At 40.0% G+C, this 19,764-nt stretch overlaps 1 protein-coding gene across 1 annotated transcript; it reads left to right on the top strand.

The window, feature by feature from the left end:
* The first annotated feature begins 20 nt into the window (after positions 1 to 20).
* Positions 21 to 18,689, top strand: LOC140946393 (uncharacterized). The gene is made up of 23 exons (XM_073395508.1): positions 21 to 154; positions 318 to 376; positions 965 to 1,091; positions 1,810 to 1,959; positions 2,393 to 2,453; positions 2,568 to 2,730; positions 2,816 to 2,954; positions 5,436 to 5,503; positions 6,610 to 6,741; positions 7,531 to 7,666; positions 8,583 to 8,656; positions 9,822 to 9,941; positions 10,269 to 10,358; positions 10,963 to 11,038; positions 11,232 to 11,280; positions 11,447 to 11,552; positions 12,191 to 12,386; positions 12,779 to 12,980; positions 13,188 to 13,272; positions 13,707 to 13,772; positions 15,228 to 15,502; positions 16,231 to 16,310; positions 18,188 to 18,689. The coding sequence occupies exons 2-23, from the start codon at positions 341 to 343 to the stop codon at positions 18,562 to 18,564; spliced, it is 2,808 nt and encodes a 935-aa protein (XP_073251609.1). The 5' UTR covers positions 21 to 154; positions 318 to 340; the 3' UTR covers positions 18,565 to 18,689.
* The last annotated feature ends 1,075 nt before the right edge of the window (positions 18,690 to 19,764 follow it).

Raw genomic sequence — 19,764 nt, 5'->3', positions numbered from 1 at the left:
CGCCACCGTTGCCAGGAGAAAGTCAACACAAGGATCGTAGTTCACTTGATCTCAACAACATAGGAGTCTGTTTTACTTTTTCTTGCAGGTTATTCACGCGATTACGGGAAGAATTTCGTTGTTTAGACATCATTCTAACTTGCTTTGTCACCAGGTGCGTTTGATGTTGCCCGTAAATGCCTCAGATATGGTAGATCGTTTAAGTGAAAAAGCGCAGAGAAGCAAGAGCTGAAGAAGCAGTCCCAGGTCTTGGACTGTTTTACAAATACGTAGTTCATTGGTCGTTTTAATTCACATTTTCTTCTTTCCTCTGTTAGATCGGCGACATTTAGTATCAAAAATGGTGTCTGCTGTAGCAAATGGCTATGAACATTCGGTAAGGTGGAGCATTGGTTTATTTCACATGAATTTAGGGAAAATTTTGAATTGCAAAATTTAAACGCAGAATCATTATATTTATTTCATGCTAACAACATTGTATTTGAAGTACTAAAATTATTGCCGTCTACCTTGCTATAGGTGCCTCTAATCATGGACAGGTGTTTTTGCACAACTAGGTTTTTGATTCAGGCCTTCTAAACGTTAAAAATTTTTTCCTAATAATAAATATGGTTCAATTTATCAAACCTTTGATTGACCAGTTAACACAATATTGTTGTTGTTTGATACCAGATAAATTTATGTTTATTTTTGTTTTAAAATGCAACTATCCTACCAACAAAAAGAACTGAGAGGGTTGGCATCGGTCAGTTGGGGCTTTTGATCCCAAAGCATTATTGTGCCATTTGCATAATTGTTTATTAATTTCTTTCAAATAATTTAGAACTAGCTAAGTTCTAAAATAACGTATTTCCACTGTTAACATTTACCAGCTATTTTGCTGCATGTGTACATGTGTATTCATACTGTGTGTAAAGTTCCATGTTGATATGATTCCATACTTATACCGTTTTTCTTTTTTCAGTCCTTTGCCAGTCCTGTTGCTCTTAAAGAAGTTGAAGACAAAATAAGAAAAGCTGTACATGCCAGAAATGTGAGATTAACAGAGTACTTCAAGGATTTTGATAGACTTAGAACTGGTTTTATAACAAGTAAGTTATTTAAGTCTCTGTCAAAATGATGTAACAAGGTATTTTTGCAAGTACATTATATCGAAGGGCAAATTTCCTGATAAAAATTAAACACTCTGGTATTTGAGGCCTCCCCCACCCCCTATCATTTCTTGACATTTAGGAATCTCACTGGTGGCATTCCTTTTGAACCTGATTTTCATGTGTTGGGAAATTCCCACTGATCATAGGGGATTTCTTTGCTTCCTTTCACTGATTTTGCAAGACTTTTTAAAATGAAAACACAACATTTACGTCAAATACACGTACCCCTAATCGGCTGTGTTGGTCATGGAAAAACTGGGAAAAGCAAGAGGTAATCATGGCTTAGATGAAATTGAAATCATACATGTACAAAAAAAGTCAACTCCCAATAATTCAAACCTTCAAGGGAAATAGAAAAAAGTGCGAGTTGTCGGGAGTTCGAGTTATCAAAGGTAAAATTATATAGAAAACGACCTGAGGGGAAATGAAAATTGCTTGGAGTTAGCGGGAGGTTCGAGTTATAGAGGGTTTGAGTTACTGGGAGGCGACTTTACTTCTTTAGTTGAAGGCAATCATTCTGAGAACTCACTTTTCTTTGATTGGAACCCCCCAAATGACAATACCAAATATTTAGCTTTACAATGAGAACACATATCCCTTAAGTGCGTCATGTAATGATTGCGTAACATTTTTTTTTTTCATTTCTTTGTTTCAGAGACTCAGTTTGACCGTTGTTTAGATCAGTTATTTGGAATTGTGCTGAGCCCCGAGGATGATGCAAAATTGATGGAAAAATATGGTAGTCCTGACCCAAAACGTAGAGGAATGGTCAGCTACAGAAAATTCTGTGAGGTGATTGGTGCAGGTACTATGATAATTTATTTTCTTACCTTTTTTGACCACTATTAATTAACACATAAGTTTTAGTAGTGTTGCTTAAATAAGACAGAATATATATTGAGTTTTTTTTGTTGTCGTCAAGGTGGTCAGGGGAAAGTCAGTAAATTTTATTTTCTGGTTACATCAAGATCAGGAAGATTGATTATGAATAATAAAATTTTCAGAAATCCTTTTTAAATTACACGGCCAATAAAATTTGGTACTCTAGACACATGTACTTGTGAATTTTCCAAATCCCATGAATCCCAATAGGTAAAGAGTTAAAAATAGACTATTAATATTGTATTGATGATAAATTGCCCTACCTGCTGATAACATTGCCAATGGCAATGGTTAAATAAATAGAATGGCACATGAATCTGTCATTCACTAGAACTTCGTTACTTTTTGACTTACAGTTTTTAATCCTGACATTCTTGGTCAGGATCCAGCAACACAGAAGATAGGTCCCGCTGCCAGGTAAAATTTTTTGACAACCTTTAAGTGTGTCATTTCTTTCCTTTTAGTTATGTGCTTTTCAGCTATTCTTTTGCCTGGTGCAAAGGAACATTCATGATATCTGCTTTTTTGTAGCAATAATACCGTGGATCGTCGTCCTTTAAGTCCAGCATCTCTTTCAAAGTGTGAAAATTTGTTGATGAGACTGGCCCAGTTCTACAAATACCATGGAATCAACATCAAAACTTGTTATGCTGACTTTGATAAACATCACATTGGTGTTGTGACAGAAAGCCAGGTGGGTACAAATAATTATCAGTTTGTAGACCCAGCACTCAAAATTCGGAATCCTTTAACAGTGTCTTAATTTCTTTCTTTTCCAGTTTTACAGAAGTTTTCCTGGTTCACCAGATGTGACAGCTGAAGAGACAGTTTTATTGGCAAAGAAGTACCGTGACCACACCCGGCCTGGGCTTTGTAACTACTACAGTTTCCATGAAGACATTGAAAGAAAGCAAAATGGTAAATGGACCTTTTTTCTAACTTCACATTCACAGCCCTTTTAATATTACTGTCTTGCCAACCAGGATGGGAAGGGGTGTACTCCCTGTCTTATAATGGCCTCCTAGTGATTTTGTTAATATTTATGGTGAGTCCTGGGACTCATCTTCAGATTGATCGATCATTCTTTGAGTCCAATGGGATGCATGCCAGGAATTATTAATTGCGTCTTTGGAGATTTTTATGCCTCAGGGACACAGGACACAGAGGAAACAAAATCACTGCCTGTGCCCAAAAGGGGTACCAATTTCAGGCTGTAGCTCTATTAGAGGGTATGGGTTTCACAAGTTGAAGTATATGAAAGGGTAGAGAAATTTGTCATTTCGGTCTGTAATAAGGACCTAACAGGGCTAACAGACACAATCTATGGCTGTCAATCTGACAAGAAAACTTTCCGAGTTAGTAACTTAATATTCCATGATATTTAAAAGACGGTGCATTTACAGCGGTTTAAAAGGATGTAGCGTTCTGAATTAGTATTTGAAAGGGGTACCATTTGTCAATAAAAGATCTACGAAAGGGGTCCCTTTTTTCCAGTAAACAAGCGTGTCCCCACTTGTTTCGCTATTAATTTGTTGCTTCCCTTCCAATTTGCGTTGTGGGGAAAATAGGCTGTGTAGCTTGCGGTTTTGTCGAAGGATGACTTCAAGGGAAGACTGCTGTAAACTGTCTATTTAGCGTTACGTCCATACAAAATTGATGTAAAAGGCCGTTTTACTTTACACGGAACGAAATTCAAATATGAAAATTCCTGAAGTTTACACCAGAAACGAAAATCTGAAGATGAAGACAGAGACTGACTTCATTAAAGTCGAGGCGGACACCTAGCCATGAATAAAGTCATGAGGCATATTCTTCTTGCGCTACTTCTGGTAAAGCGCTTAGATCTCGCCTGTTTTAGAAACAACTGAGCTCAAATTGTACATAGCCATTAAGAAATGGTGAACGTTTATGAGTTTAGTCTTTTACTTGGTAGGTTGCGCTTTGTTTATGGTAACCAGATAAACCCCACCAGTGCCAAGTTATGAGAACAATGATTCTGTGCCCGCTTTATGGTGACGAACCCACTAGTCCCTGACTATAGTGCCAAGTTATGAGAATAATGATTCTGTGCCCACGTGAACGATTGCGAATCGAATAGGAGACAACAATTTTTTTTATCAATAATCAGCGCTTTCATGACAGAAGCCGAGTTTTCAATTGAAAGTTTGCCAGCAAGTTATTATCGTTTACAACCATGAACAAGTTTGTCATCCCTAAATGTAGTGCCTCTATCTTTTCCTTCCTTAAAGCGCTCTTTTAGAATTCCGCAGGCTTATGACATGACACACTATATATGTTGTACGCCTAGTTTACCTTTCTGTAGGACCAGCTCATGAAGGTTTTTATATCTGCTCCAAATTCTTGGACTCAAATTTTTCGGAAAGACCAAGTTTGCGGGAAGTCCGACTGAAACGCGATGAAAATTGTGGTAATTATTGGTAATGAAATTCCACGCACTAAATTTAAAACAGTAAACAAGTATTTCCAAAGAAAGCATAGCGGCATTTTGTTCCGATATAAAAGAACTTTGATTTTTTTTTTAACAAGGACAATTAGTTGAAAAAAGTTTTCTGTTCTCAATATAGCCTGTGTACACAGGCGATTTTCAATATTTTCAGATAAGAATTGCCATTTTGTCTCAGTGCATTTGATAACGTTCGAGTTTTTGATAAACATTTTTATTTATTCACTTGCTGTCGTAGTACACAAGTGAAGTATTTCACACCATATTCATGAATATCTCGCACACCTGGCAGGTGTACGTACGTGCATACCATTCGCACTCGTGCAATGATGATCGCACATTGACATGACCATAAACTCAAACCGATTCCACGTGCGGGATTGAAATCAGACGAGTAACAAATCACGGCCACAGGGTTGTCCCGGGTCTAGGCAAATGCCTGGCACTTGTGTGTAGTATCAAAAGATTAACCCCCCGCTTCCCGCCCGTCTAAAACGCGACCAGATCCCCCACAATTCTCGGTGGAAGGGTACGAGTGGGACTGGCTGATGTGTTACACTTTCGTTTTGGGGTTGCAGCTCTTGTCGCACGATACCCCTCGAGCAGAGGCTACATTTTCGCTGTGCGAGCTGGCGTGCGAAAAGTAGCCTCTGCCGACAACCGTTCAATTTGTATCGCGCATGCGCGAAATTCGTTACGCGATTCGCAAGCAAAATCGTCAGGTCTGTCGTCAAACGGCGCTAGTTTCGCGGGAATAAAAAAAATTGCGTTAACTCTGATCTACCACTTCGGAAGTACTTTCACGTGGTACTATTTATTTAGTATGTAGTTCTAACGTTTGAGTCTGTGGACGAAATTCCTGTGGTTTGACCATTCAAATGAAACCACTTCGGAAGCACTTAAGACTGAAATATGAAATTTTTCTCCCTTTTTAGATTTAGCAGAACAGGAAGACTTCACAAAGTACATTCCAATACAGGACTTTATTGATGACAATAGACGGGTAAGAGATCGGGCAAAATACTAGGGATGTTATCTTGGCATCTTAGGTCTGAAAAAAAACCAGCCCTATCCTGCGTGGCAGGCGTTCGAAAGTGACGAAGAAGGGAATTTGGAGACCTTTCCTTTCAAACCCGTGCCACCAGGCTAAAACAGCCCGGAAGTAGATCCTTTTAGGGCTGTGACAAGGTAGCTTGTACTACAAGAGTTAAATGAAAGCTTGTAAAACTTGTCGTGTTGGCCAGAAGAGTTCCTTCAGGCGAAACAATAAACTTTGGCACGGTTGCTATTTATGGTATCGAAAGGTTTGATAACATTTTTCACACCATTTTCATGTTACCAAACTTGGTTTTACCAAACACATTTTACTCCTATGCGTTTAAAGGAGCTGTGTCATGAATTTTATCATAATTCAAAAAGTAGAAACTGCTACCAAATCGAGTGAAACATAAAAATAATCGCTAAAAACATTACAAGAAGGTTTTACTAACACAGTAAATATAAATTGAGGGACGGATGGACAAAAACTTGAAGAAGATTAAGACGGATGGCAATTGTGGGTTTTTGAAAACTTGCAAATTTTCAAATTTCATTTTTTGTTGTTTTCAACGTTTGATACATATGATGCTATGGAAACCTATTTGTTTGACAAAAGGCTGTGATTTTGTCCTTTCCAACTCTCTCCTCCGCAGAGTCCTCTTTGTATCGTAGGAGGACTGGAGAGAGGGAAAAAGAAATCGCGAGGGGGACGATGGGAAGGGGAGAGACAAGAAGCTCACGCCTTTTCGCTCTTCCCATCGTCCCTCGCGCGCTTTCTATTTTTCGATTATTGCTATTTTTATTGGGATGCCTAGCGGGAGCCTCAGTGGAGGAGAGAGCCTTTACAAGTATTTTTTTCGGTAACGTTAAGCTGAAAAGCGCTTAAGGAAGCATAATTGCAACTAACTATAAACAAAATGAAATAGATATCCATGACAAAGCCCCGTACATTGAAAAATAACTGAGATGTTATATGCTTTCTAATCGATGGAAAATACAATAAACTCCTTGAAAAAGTATAACTAATGCACGTTTTTTTTCTATTTCTTTTCATTTGTTTCACATTTTTAGCGCCCTGGAACACCGACCTTGCACGAAATATTTGAGAAGATCAGATTAGCTATCCACAAGCACGGAATACGAACCACTGAATTTTTTAAGGACCACGACAAGTTAAGGAGTGGAGAAATCACAGAAAATCAGGTACAGGGCCGTGATGGCCTCGCTCCCACAAAAGTAGCCTCGTTCTTATGTAATCATCTGACTAGTCCCCAGTCGTCTTCGCGTAACGCGCGCTTCTTCCCATCACACCCCTCGCGCCATTAAGGAGAGACACAGAGAGAGACGACTGGGGACGAAACAGTGTAATCATCGCTTCGCGCAAAACGAAGGCCTTGAGAAAACGCATGTAGTGAACCGATGTTCAGTTCAAAGTCCCGACGACCTTACGGTCTTGGAAAGTTATCTCATACCTGTATTAAACACACATGACAAAGTTAGTTTTCCTGTCTCTTTATAAACAAGGAGATTAGACTCTTGTGTAAACTTGATCCATGGCTGCCTAAACAATTCAAATGTTGGGAAATCTTCGTAATTTTGACATACTGAGCAAGTTGTGGTGAAGCTAAAAATAACTTTAATTTAATCATCAGTGACATTTTCGATGCCCGCGCTTTTACAGTGGTATTCATCTTGCTTAAGCTTCAGTTTTGTGGAGAACGCGAACATACAAAGGAAGATTGGCAGTTCTCTTGTTAAACTTGGACACGGTCCCTCAGAATTCAACTGTTAGAAATCTACTCCACCCTTCTCAATGGAAGCGACTTTAAAGTCTAGGAGCGCTTTCAGGAATTCATGAACTTTCTTTGCGACGATTCACTGCTGTCGTCTGAATGCATTAAGTTCCTTAGAAATGTTCTCGTTGCGCCGTGCTCTTCTCGCTATTGTTGAGGGTCAAGGTAGATTGTTTTGTTTTGTTTTGTTTCCCTGCAGTTTATTTGCGGCCTGAGCCTTTGCTGTGGTACTCAAGCGCATTTGTCACGTGATGAGATACAGAAGGTTGTTGACGTGTATCGCCAGCCCGATGGCCGAGTGAGATACAAAGAGTTCTGTGACATAATGGAGAATGGTTAGTTGTCTCAAGTAGTACATGTACCACGTTATCTGTAAATAGATCAAATTTCCCCCTTTTTTTCATTCATGAGTAATAATCACACTATCCGGGGGTGTAAGGGCCTTGAAAAAAATGAGAACCAAGGAACTTTCTTTACGTAGACTAAACAATTGCTACATTTGTTTGTCATTCAATTAGAGAGAACTCTGGGAGCGAGGTTGCAAAGCTGACAGTTTTGGGTTATTCTTTCATGTCACGCTTACGAAAGATAGAACCGACTTCGAGCCAGACACAATGAGAATGAACTGGCAGAAATTCGAGAGGTTTTCCCCCAAAAAAGTAACCAGCGAATCTTTCGACAATGACAACAAACTTACCTTGAAAAGCTTCTTTGCCTTTTGCAGTGTTTTTTTTTTTTTCACAAGGACCAACAGAGGAAAAATGGAAACGACTTCGAGAAAGACACAGCGCCCGATTTTCCAAAATACTCCAGCGTTACATTAAAGAGCTAACACTTACAGCGCTCTTAGTTTTGACCAAATCAACTTTTTCAACATGGCGAATTTGTTTTCACTTTCTCGGAAACCCTTTGTTGTGTGCTATTGTTTTCGTGAGCCAATAAACACTGATAAAAACTTTCTTTCTTGACGCCTGTCAAATGATTGTCAAATCGCGCGTCCTGCACTTGTTTCCGGTCCCCCAAACTGGAAGAAGCCATATGATAAACATCTTATTAGCCTCGTTTTTTCGGTCCGTACTGTAAATTAAAGATCCTCGTTTTTTTCCATCGATTTATGCCCGCGCGCTTCGCGCGTGGGCCATAAATCGATGGGAAAAAACTCGGTCCGTAATTTACATTACGGACCGAAAACTAGGCTAGTAAGAGATATATGGAGTTTAATCATAAACTGCTCTTTTTGTCGTTTCTCAGCATTTACAGTACCAGATCTTGAGAAAAAGCCAACTGCTGACGTTTACAGACCTCCCACTGGTGCACTAACAAAGGTACTTGAATTGCTTTGAGCAAACTTAAGTAGACATCAGATTATTGCGTAGTGTGCCCTTAACATTCTGTGTGTTGTTTCTCTTTTTCCATGTGACGTTACAGTGCAATAATAAGGTTTTGTTTTTTCTTCAATTACTCATTAATATTCAGTGGGTATATTTAACACTTATTCCACGAGTGCGTGTTGGATATGAGTTGGCTATAATCATCTCATATCCAACAAGTGCGAGTGGAATAATTGTTTTATTAAAAACGCCCACAAAATATCGACAATTCTTCCCGACTTTATTTGTAAAAACAACCGATTTTTAACTTGTTTTTAATTTTGAAAAGACGAGTACAGTACCATATTTGGAGAGCATGGTATAATGGCTCATATATACCATGATGTCTAAGCCAATCAGAGCTCTAAAATTGCATTATCCAATGATTCAGTTTTTAATAATATCAATAGCCTACGTCTTAGACAGTCTAAATCCCCAATATAGACCATATCGAGTGCTCTATCTTGCCTAGTCCCTAGGCCCCATTATTATGCGCGGCCGATGCGTTTCGGGTCACGTGGTCCGAGAAAGTTTTTTTTTCCCCCGGCCGTTCGTTTCGGATACGTCACCGAAATGCATTGACCGAGAGGGCCTGGAAAGACGCCGTACAGGGACTAGGCAATGCTCTATTTAGGTCTCGAGTGGCAATTTCGCTGGAAAGCAGGATAATCATCCAATTGACTTCATGAATATAAACACGTGTAGGGACACAGCAAACTGAAAAGTCAGGGGAGGCTGTTACGTTTTGATTTGCTACATTTCGCGCGTTAAAACGTTGTTATGTTTTGGCTCATTAGAGTTGTTCCATTTCTGGTCAATATTACGTTTTGCGTCAGAAGCTTTTTACATTTTGCAGCCTAACAGAAATGCACTGTTTAGCGCTACTGAAATGAAATATTTCAGGGACGTTTTTGAAGCTGTTTAAAACACTCTCAGCACATTTTTCAACCAGTGATAAAACATTGTTGTTGATGTATAAACATTACTTAATAATGTTGTTTAGATCGATATTCAGTTCATCAATAATTTGCATTTCGATTAGGTGCAACCTATGGCATTCTTCTTTCCACAGTCAATCCAAAATCTATATTTAATACTGTTTATTTTATTGATTTTACAGGCACCCAATCTGCTTTCTCCGGAGGAAGAAAACAGAGTTAACGAAGTACTGAAGGGGTTTGCAGAGACCGTCCGTAAGCGAAGGCTTATGGCTTATCCTTATTTCAAAGACTTTGACAGGGTATGTAGTTTTCCCTTTGATCTATCCGGAAACTACGTGGCAGGCGTCAAAAGCGTTAGGGGGCGGAGGGATGAAATTCGGACAAATCTTGTATCTAGAATACGGTATCCCTAACAGCTAGGGTATTCAAGTGAATGATGAACCTATCCTGCGAATACAGCCGTCGCTCCTCGCCGCTAAAACGTCTCTAGCCGCGAGGAAGAAGGAAAGAAGGCTGTATTCGCGGACTGAAAAATCATCTTAACAGGACACTGTAGCAAAAAACAGTTGGAGATTAAAGGTATCGCTAGTTTTGATGCGACTTCAATTTTTTCTTCCACATTTTAGAGTAAAGGATATACTCGTGGTGTCACTAAGACTCAGTTCGCGAGAATGCTTCACTTCCTGTCCATCAACGTACAGCCACAAGATTTAGCTGTAGGTATTCACCTGTTTGCTACCTTCAAACAGTCAATCGATCTTGGGTCGTTCCATCAATTTTACAACAAAGCTCACGTTCCATCCCGTCGACGAAGGCAACTGGCCGGCTTTTACATCTGTGTCACAGAAAAGGACAATTGATTAGTGAGGGTTCTTCAATCCCGTCTCGCCGTCCAAAATTTTCGTTCAAACCCGTAATACCGCTTTCCCGTGCACACTTTCAAACCCGAATCTCATCCCCATTTTTCTTTAAAATCCCGAATCCTTGCCTTCAAATAAAGGCAAATCCCGCATCCCGAAACGGATTGGGGACCCTAACAAGTGTGGATCATCTCAGACAAGCTTTTTCTCTCTTGTAACGGTAAAAGAAAACTTCAAAACACCTTGTTGCATTATGGTTTAGTGAGGTAAATTTATATGAAGTATCTGATAGTTGCTAAATCTTTTGTTGACATAGTAGAAGAGGGTTGAAAGTTGGCCCAAAGTTTTAAGTTCTCCAGGTCTGTAGGAAGAGACAGACGTTAACGACATATTTATCTGCACCTGGATCGGGCAATAAATCAGTAATACGTCGTTTGTTTCTCTTCTTTTTTTCTCAAAGCTCCTTTGCAAGAAATTTGAATATCCCGTAGGAGGTGACATAAACTATTCCGCCTTTATTCAGGCTATCGATTCAGGTATGTTTACTTTTAAAAAATACAGTCGTCTTTTATTATAAAAGTGTGTGTCTTTGTGTACTTTTTCGCGCTCGTGCGCGCTCAAATTATTGGATAGGAAACGAATGCTAGGCAGGCGATTTTTTATTCGACTAGTCAGTTACCCACTCAGTTTCACCAGTAACAATATTTTAATTTTTTTCTCCATCTTTAGAATACACTGGAACAGCAACAACCATTTCTGACTTTGCGCTAAAAGACAAGTATGAAAACATCTCACTTTTGAATCTACAAATCGATACAAATAGCCGTTGATTGCGTTTCCTTGATAAAGCAAGAGACGTAACAGTTGCGTTACGATCATTGGTGTTAAGATTTTCTTTGATTTTCAATTGCACTCTTGGGAACAGAAATTTATTTTATCTCTAGATCTTCAAGTGAGAATGAAGAGCCGCGCCCACTGGATCTCAGCTCGGTTGACAGACAGGAGCTGATTGATCGTGTTAAACATTACGTGCTGGTCAACAGACTAAGGGTAAGTAAAGATGATGTTACACGGGACGATTCGCAACGACGATTTTCGGCCCCACACAGCGTTACAACATTGATGCAACATTGTTTCGAATAGCTGCAACATTGTTCCAACATTGCAACGCCGTGTTCCGCTAAAAATCGTCACTGCAAATCGTCCCGTGTAACATCAGGTTTGGACCGCCTCCGCGGTTATGTAGTTATTCCTGTTGTTTGGAGCTGGCCGTGCGGACTCCCTGTTCAAAAATCTTTACCCTCCGTAGAGCTGAGCTGATTTTTAGCAGAAATGGCCAGCGGTATCATTATAACTTAATTTACAATCGTAACACAGCTGTTGCATCTTCTTATTGCGTTAAGTTTCGCACATTGTGGCGCGTGTAAACATTTTCAAAATATTTTCGTATAGCTTAAAACGGGCCAATAAAGATCCAAATGACAAAGAAGTAGAACTCATGAGTGTAGAACTCTCTTATAGTCCATTATCCCGCAATTGTTAATTCAGCCAATAAAAGGGTCTGTAATTAGCAGTTCATCGAATCTCAGATGACTTTTTACTGCCCAGCATCTGCTAACAGCATTATTCTTAAAATTTGTAACCTCTAATCAATAATGCGTATTTCTTTCTTGATATTCCTACACCAGGTGGAGGAATATTTTCAAGACTTCGACCCTCTTCGTCATGGGTCCATTAGTCGAAGTCAGTTCCGGCGATGCTTAAGCTCCATGGGTCAGCCGAATTTGACAGATGAACAGTTTGAAGTACTGGCCCAGTACTACAAAGATCCTAAGATTCTCGGTAACGTCATGTGGACTAGATTCCTGACTGATACTGAAATGGGTGAGTGACACTTTATGCTGGCAGCTTTACTGAGGATCATTATACGTCTCTGGAAAACTGCCCTCCTACCCCTCCCCTAAGCCAACATTTTGCCTTAAGCGAGAAGTAAGTGTTAATGTTGGCATAGGGGAGGGGTAGGTGGGCAGTTTCCCCTGAAAGGAGCTCTGTCGCGAAATTCAAATTTCAGAGAGAGACGTAGTGGCAAGCTCTCCTTCCTTTTCCCGCCCCGCCGCCAGAGCTCCCCGGAGAGCTTGCTAGCACGCTAGAGGGATTGCATTGTATTTTTCATTTAGACAAATCTGATTCCAAAACTGAAACTCTCATATTGAAGACCAAGTCTGTCAAATAGATGGAGCCAAGATCTTACTAATGCTAACAATTTCTTTGCTCAGTATTTACACGCCGTGGACTTGAGAAGGCTCCTACATACGAAGTACCCTCCATGGAGACTTTTCAGATGAGTAGGCCTGGGGCGGGCTCAGACCGCCTTTCCATGGAAGACGAGGAGTTCCTGCAAAGAATCACACAGCGCATGCGCCGAAAGCTGATTGAACAGCGGATTCTATCTAAGCCTTGCTTCCAAGATTTTGACAAGTGAGTCGAAACAATTGAAGCGAAAATAGATCATGTTTTGATTATCACGAAAATGAAATGGATTGCAATTTGAACGAAAAATGTGGCCATCTAGTTTCATGTAATTTTTTTTAAAGACGTCATTGTAGGTTGAACGCAGATGAGCTTACTGTGATTTTCCGCTTTGAAACCGTGCAAAATACGAGTTACTTTTTGCTACCTACACAGGCATAATAACGGTCACGTAACCAAGATCCAAGCCAGTCAATGTCTACACACGCTCGGACTGACGGATGATCCAGAGGAGATAAAGGTAATGAAACAAAATTAACGTTGGGACCTGCCCTTCCCCTCCCCTTGCCCCCGCCAAGAAAAAGCGATGCGTTTTCATTTTCGTTTTACGATTATTGTAAACTGAGCAAAGTTACCTACTACTGTTCAACTGCTTTTATGCGAATCATCACACTAATGAATTCCATGTCCAAACTTAAAAAAACATTCATGCACAGCATCATGAGTTATAAGCGCCTTTTACATTGCAAGAAAGACTGCCATAAGGAAGTTTTGCTCGGTAGCTTTTATTTGAATTTTCACACTGTAGGATTTCATACGGCGTGGACGCAGAAGTTAGAACCAACCACCTTGTAAGGCAAAACAGAATCAAAATGCTGATCGCGTCTGTCATCCCAGTGACTTAGGTGTTTTATCTGCCATTTTTTCATCGTTTTGTAATTTTTTGTTGTGCAGATCTTACAGTCGCGCTACTCAGACGATATCGGTTTTAATTACATTCAGTTTCTGGAAGATCTTCAGGTAAGAGGAAGTAACGCATTTTAACGTGCTGTCTAGCTATCATTAGAGATGTGTAGCACAATTTGAAACTGCATTCTAAAGTTCCACAAAGCATTTATCTTAAATTACATGCGAAAATTAGCGACATGAACACCTAAGATTTGTGCCACCAAAAATGGTCAAAGTATAGTCTTTTGCCATTACCAGAGTTGTAGTGAGCTATGAGACAAAGTTTGTTAAGGTGACACGATGGGGTTTTTTCATGGTCAATACCTGCGAAATTTAAGCATAAACTACGTCGCCATTAACAAAGATTTGGAAAAATTACACCACAGCTGTATTAGATGAAGATAAAAATTTGTTATGATCAGGGTTACAGTGGCATCGGAGTTGTCATTACAACAAAATGACGCCATTACTTATTTTACTTGCAGCTGTATTTCTTGTCACTGGGAACTCTTCTTCCAAAATCGTTTACGGGAGTTTATTCTTCCAATGGCCGCTTCGTTGTCCGTGACGTTTAAGCAAAATCTCTGAGAACGTAATCGAGATATTTTGGGATGAATTTTGTTATGGTCTCAAATACAGTAAAAACTGGGCAAACTTTACGTTTGGCCGTTATCTGTAGTAAACGAAGCGCTTTTAAAATGAAATTTTACTTCACAGTAGTTTCAATTTCAAGTAAAATAAGTAAGGGCGTCGTTTCATTGCTATGACAACTCCGATGTCATTGTAACCCTGATCATAACAAATCTTTCTCTTTATCAAATACAGCTGTGGTGGTAATTTTTCCAAATCTTTGTAATAGCGGCGTAGAGTTTATGCTCAAACTTGACGTTGAAAAACCCCATCGAGCCACCTAAAACTAAACAAATCTACAATGGCTTCGTTTCCATGGCTCCCCTTTCCCTACACTCCCTATTTTCCGCGTTTTAGTAGAGCCTGCGTGTTAGCTTGTGTTCTTAAGGTGATGTTACACGGGACGGGACGGGACGAATCGCAACGACGATTTTTAGTAGCGCACCACAGCGTTGGTATGTTGGAACGATATTGTATGTTGCTACGCTGCATTACGCAAAAAATCCTCGTTGCGAAATCGTCTCATGTAACATCACCTTTAGTCTTACATGAGTGGTGAAGTAAAGTCATTTATTCTATTCAGTTGTTGTAAATGTCTATTATGGCCCTAAAAGTGCCTTTAGTTCCGCTCGGCTCAAAACACCGAGGGTCTGTTTACCCAGAGGGACTGGGTGCTCGACTGTGAGCTACCCTGAGAGAGCCAAACTTTCATTTCCTTTGTGGTTCTTTCATGCTAGATGTTTATAGGCACCCTTTTCGAGTTTTCCCCCTTCTTGTTTGCTACTCTCTAAGGAAATAACTCGTCCTTAAACTTGTCCTTAGTAGTCAATAGACCATTTCTCTTATTGCAGTGGTAAAAATCAACCACTTTTTGATGTTTTTTCCCCTATCGGATAGCCATCAGAGAAACCAGAAATGAAATACCTACAAAGATTAGAAGAGCTGAAACTCACAAACCAGAAACACCTGCCTGACTTGGGCGACAACAACTTCGAGAAAATCATGTACAAGATTAAATGCAAAGTGATGAAGGAACGAATGAGGCTCAACGAGTTTTTCAAGGATTACGACAAGCTTCGTACTGGCAGAATATTGAAGACGCTCTTCCCAAGAGCCATGGATCTTTCTTCCCTCAAGCTCACAAAAGTTGAGGTGGAACAGCTTATGGAGAGGTGGGTTACGAGAGAGCATAAGGGAAAGTGACCTCCTTTTGTTTTATTTGTTTGTTTGTTTGTTTGTTTTTTGTCAATGACCGGTGCAATGGAAACAAAAGTTTTGATTCGTAAATCTTGTAGTTAGAGTGGTTTTCGTTTGAGTGTCGTAAAACCAAAACCAAAGTAATTACTCTGGCCAATCACATAGGGACACAGACAATACATTGAACCAATCAAAACTCGAAGTAATTACATGTGGCTGACGCAAAGCGCGGGAAAATGCATGCGAGCGCGTCACAATTGGCTTTGGTTTTACTTCTGATTGGATGAAAAGGTGGCACGAATCTTTTAAGCCAATCGCATCGTTTAGAAAGTGCAAAACCAATTACTTTTCGACACTCAAATGAAAACCGCTCTATACCTTAAGTTTGATTACCGATTACCTTAAATTCTCTATAAAGCCCTCCCTCTCAAATAAGGCCCCCCTCTTCAGGGAAAGAAAGTTCTCCAGTAAATTTGCATAGATGCTGCTCACGTGAGTGAAAACGCTCCATAGGAAGTTATTCTCTAAACCAATCAGAAGTTCAAGGCAAATACATTTTACGACAACGTAACGAGTACAGGAGACCTAGTTTAAACTAACCAAGACAGTGGACGTGTCGGCTTACAAAGGAGGAAATAAAGGTATTAAATCTTTTCAAACGAAATTAAATATTAACCGTTACTGTTCACGCTGTCTTTTTCAGATATACCGCATTTGGCTATCCAGACTACGTGAACTACACAGCATTTGTGGAGGAGATCGAGTCTATTTTCACCTTAAATAGTACGTAACAGTTAGCATAAATGTTGTCCTAGGCTATTTCTACACGTGAGGTTATCTGGTATTCTAGGTTTGCAACCACGTGACCAGGCGGCAATGTTGGGGGCCAAAACAATAGAATTTTTTTCGCGAAGAATTCACATGAAAATAGAGTTTAGTTCCCAGAGGAGAGAAATGCTTTTGTTCTTGACCACCAACATGGCCGCCGTGACGTCACGTGCAAACCAGCAATAACATGGATAGCAACTGCCCGGTCAGTGCTGAAAAAAGTCGTTCACACACATCGAACATTGTGCCGGAGTACTTGGCCGAGAGGATTTGGTACAGTAAATCCCAGTCCTCATTCTTGAATATTTAATTTTGTCTCAGAGGGTTCCAGTCCTCAATCCTACTTATTTACTTCCGCTACGGTCCGAATAACAGTTCAGTCTACACCGAAGGGTGGCACAAAATCTAACCGATATGAGACGCTCAACTTTCGAGATCAACGCGGCGCTGTTTGTGAACAGAAGCCGCCTATCCGGTATGGTTTTCGAGCTTGCGCCAAAGCTATTCGGTACAGTTTGAACATAGCTTAAAGCCTTAGTATTTAGCAAATCAATGGATAGAAATTTTCGCACGTTTTGATTGAATTCCGTAACTCGAAATATTCTGGGCTATTCACCTGCCCTTCGGAGGATAGCTGTATTGTATCATCTATTTTATCTCATTTTATAAATACAGCAGAACCCTGGTTACTCGAACTCTGAAGGGGAACGAAAAACAGTTAGTGTTGTCGGGGTGCGAGAGTTTACTGATACTTCAGCGTTTGGATACAGTAGAGTGCGAATAAGACGTACATCATCAGAAAGTGTGACACGACTATGCATTTTTATGGTACTGGGAAATGACTGTCAAATAGGTGATCTGTTCGTTGTACTTAAGCTTATTGAAAACAAATTGCTGTAGTGTTAGTTTTAGTGTTTTGCCGCGTACACACCAAGAAGAGCTAATGGGATAATATACGTGGTGAGTTTTCGAGTTATCGAGGTAAATTTGATCAAGGGAAACGAAACTTAGCTTGAGTTATAGCGGGGAATTCGAGTTATCCGAGTTCGAGTTGTCCGAATAAAAACGACTGAAAAGTAGGGTCAAATCCAAGGGAAATGGGACTTAGTTCGAGTTAGCGGGGAGTTCGAGTTATCCGACAAACAGAAAAAACTGTTCCAAAACTCATCGCCAATGTTCTTCCTTGTTCGATCTTTTAAATGTTGACGAATTCCTCAAGTTGAAATTTTAAAGACCGTATCCAAGTTCAACAAAAAAGGGAGTCCTTTTTTTGTTTTCTTGTCGTTCTCTATAAAACTTTACATGTCATAGTCGTGCGATGAATGCAAAGAAATGTACCGAGAAGTGTGATGCACGTGTAGAGCTGTTGTTTTGCTTGTTGTTTGACATATCGCATTTTTCGACGTCAGTATCTTCCTTCGTCATCGTAGTAGCTTTGATTAAGCTCCCAAATGATAAAATAATAGGTTTAAGACTAAAAAATATTGAGGGTGTTTAAAAAGCCAAGTTAAAACACCCGAGACAACCTTTGAAAGAACCATGAGGCTAAAGAGATTTTAGAAATCACTACTTGTAATCCTTGGTGATCTGCCTCAATTTTAGCCATGCGTGTCTTAAATATTTTCTGTGATAACGGAATGTCCCTTTACCGTTCAAACGGTAATTTTCATATTACACCTAAATTGGAGGCCAATTCTTAATTTTTGAACTTGGCTTTACTACGTGACACAGCTTAAGGAAAATCTGGAAGAAAAAGTGTGGGACTTACTGATTGAGGTCTGCAGTATGGCCAGTACGAGGACTTACATTTCTCTTCCTTTTTCACCTTTTAGACCTTGAAAAAGCACCTCTGGTCGTCCCAGTTCAATTCCGTCCCAATCTTGAAGGCGAGGACAACAAACTGACCACAGAAGAGGAGCGTCTCTTGGAAATTGTCATGCATCGTTTGGCGGACCGCGTGCGTATTCGTCGCATTCAAATCTTCCCGCTCTTCGAGGACTACGACCGAGTACACAATGGTACTGTCTCTCAGTTCCAATTCCACCGCGTCCTTAGCGAGCTTGACCTCGGGAGCCTGGTGAGCGCGCGGGAATTCTTGGTGATAAAGAAGAAATTTCTCGTTGTCCTTGGTTACAAGCACGACTTTAACTACATTGGGTTCTGTGACATGGTGAACGACTTCGCAAATTTTGAGTTTGGAAAGCCGTAGTGTCGATTTTAGACTGTTTTACTTTGTAATATGAGAAAAATACATATATTTTGTAATCTTTTTTTCTTTCTGTTGACATGTGAGGAGTCTGTTAGTGTAAATAAAGAGTATTTTATTGAAAAAAACATGTCACTAAAAGGCCACTGGAAATAATTTTAAGTTTCTCTGTACTCTTTAACAAAGCTTAAATTTGACGATCGAGGAACCGATCGAGTTTTACGGGGTCCACTATCAGGAAGAGAAAAATGGCTTTGAATTTTCAATTACAGATAACATTTTAATAGTTATCTACGCATCCTTTCAGTGTTACGTTAAACGCCTGTGTCTTCATTGTCTATCATTTGACTTAAAATAAAAAGATATTTCACCGCAGAGTGTTTGTGGAAAAATGTTTCTCAAACTTAGCAGAGATAATACGATAAGATTTAAAAAACATGCACTACCATTTGCCACCTTACAAACGAGAAGGAACTCTTGGCCGAGCTAACGTTCACAAAGACTTCTGGGACTATAACTGGGGACAGGAAAAAATTGGCCAATAGCTGACTGGCGCGTCCCCAGTAGCGATCCCAGAAACCATTGTGGGACACATTTCGGTTCCAGCCTCCAGCTCGTTTCTAAAGTGGCGAATTTTTGATGGGGCGATCAAAGTTCCTAATAAGAAACAAACTCCTTAGGCTCGATTTCCGCCGCTCTCTTTCGGGTCCTCCTCGGGTAGGGTCTGTTCGGAGGAGAAACCCGAGTTTATCACGGCTCGATTATGGGCAGGACAAAAAATTTTTAATCCTATTCGCTACTTAAGAAAAGAGAGGGAAACTGGGGCGAGTTAACTTTCGTTAACTTTGGTTCGAAAAGTAAGTGTTAGAGCGGCGCGAATGCTCAACCTGAGATAATTGGGACTGTTACTAGAGACAGGAAAAAGCTGGCCGGCGCATTCCCGACTGCAGCGATCCTCGAAACAATAAAGTAAGACTCACATCGACTCCAATTCTCTCCTCGTTTCTAAAGTAGTAGTGAATTTCAAGAGGTGGGGAGGAAATTGAAAGTCTCTCTTTCCTGTCGGCCGACGTTTTAGAACAGCAACCAAGTGACGTCATTAAATTCAAGATAGCGGGGCGAGGACATGTTTTTAGTATTTTGAACTTTATTTAATAAATAATTACAGTACCATCGTCCTTAAATTACATTTAGAGACTTTAA

This window comes from Porites lutea, chromosome 8 (assembly GCF_958299795.1).
Source record: "Porites lutea chromosome 8, jaPorLute2.1, whole genome shotgun sequence".
In the NCBI taxonomy this organism is placed as follows: Eukaryota; Metazoa; Cnidaria; class Anthozoa; order Scleractinia; family Poritidae; genus Porites; species Porites lutea.
The sequence above is the reverse complement of the archived record's forward strand: the minus strand, read 5'-3'. Positions and strand labels throughout refer to the sequence as shown.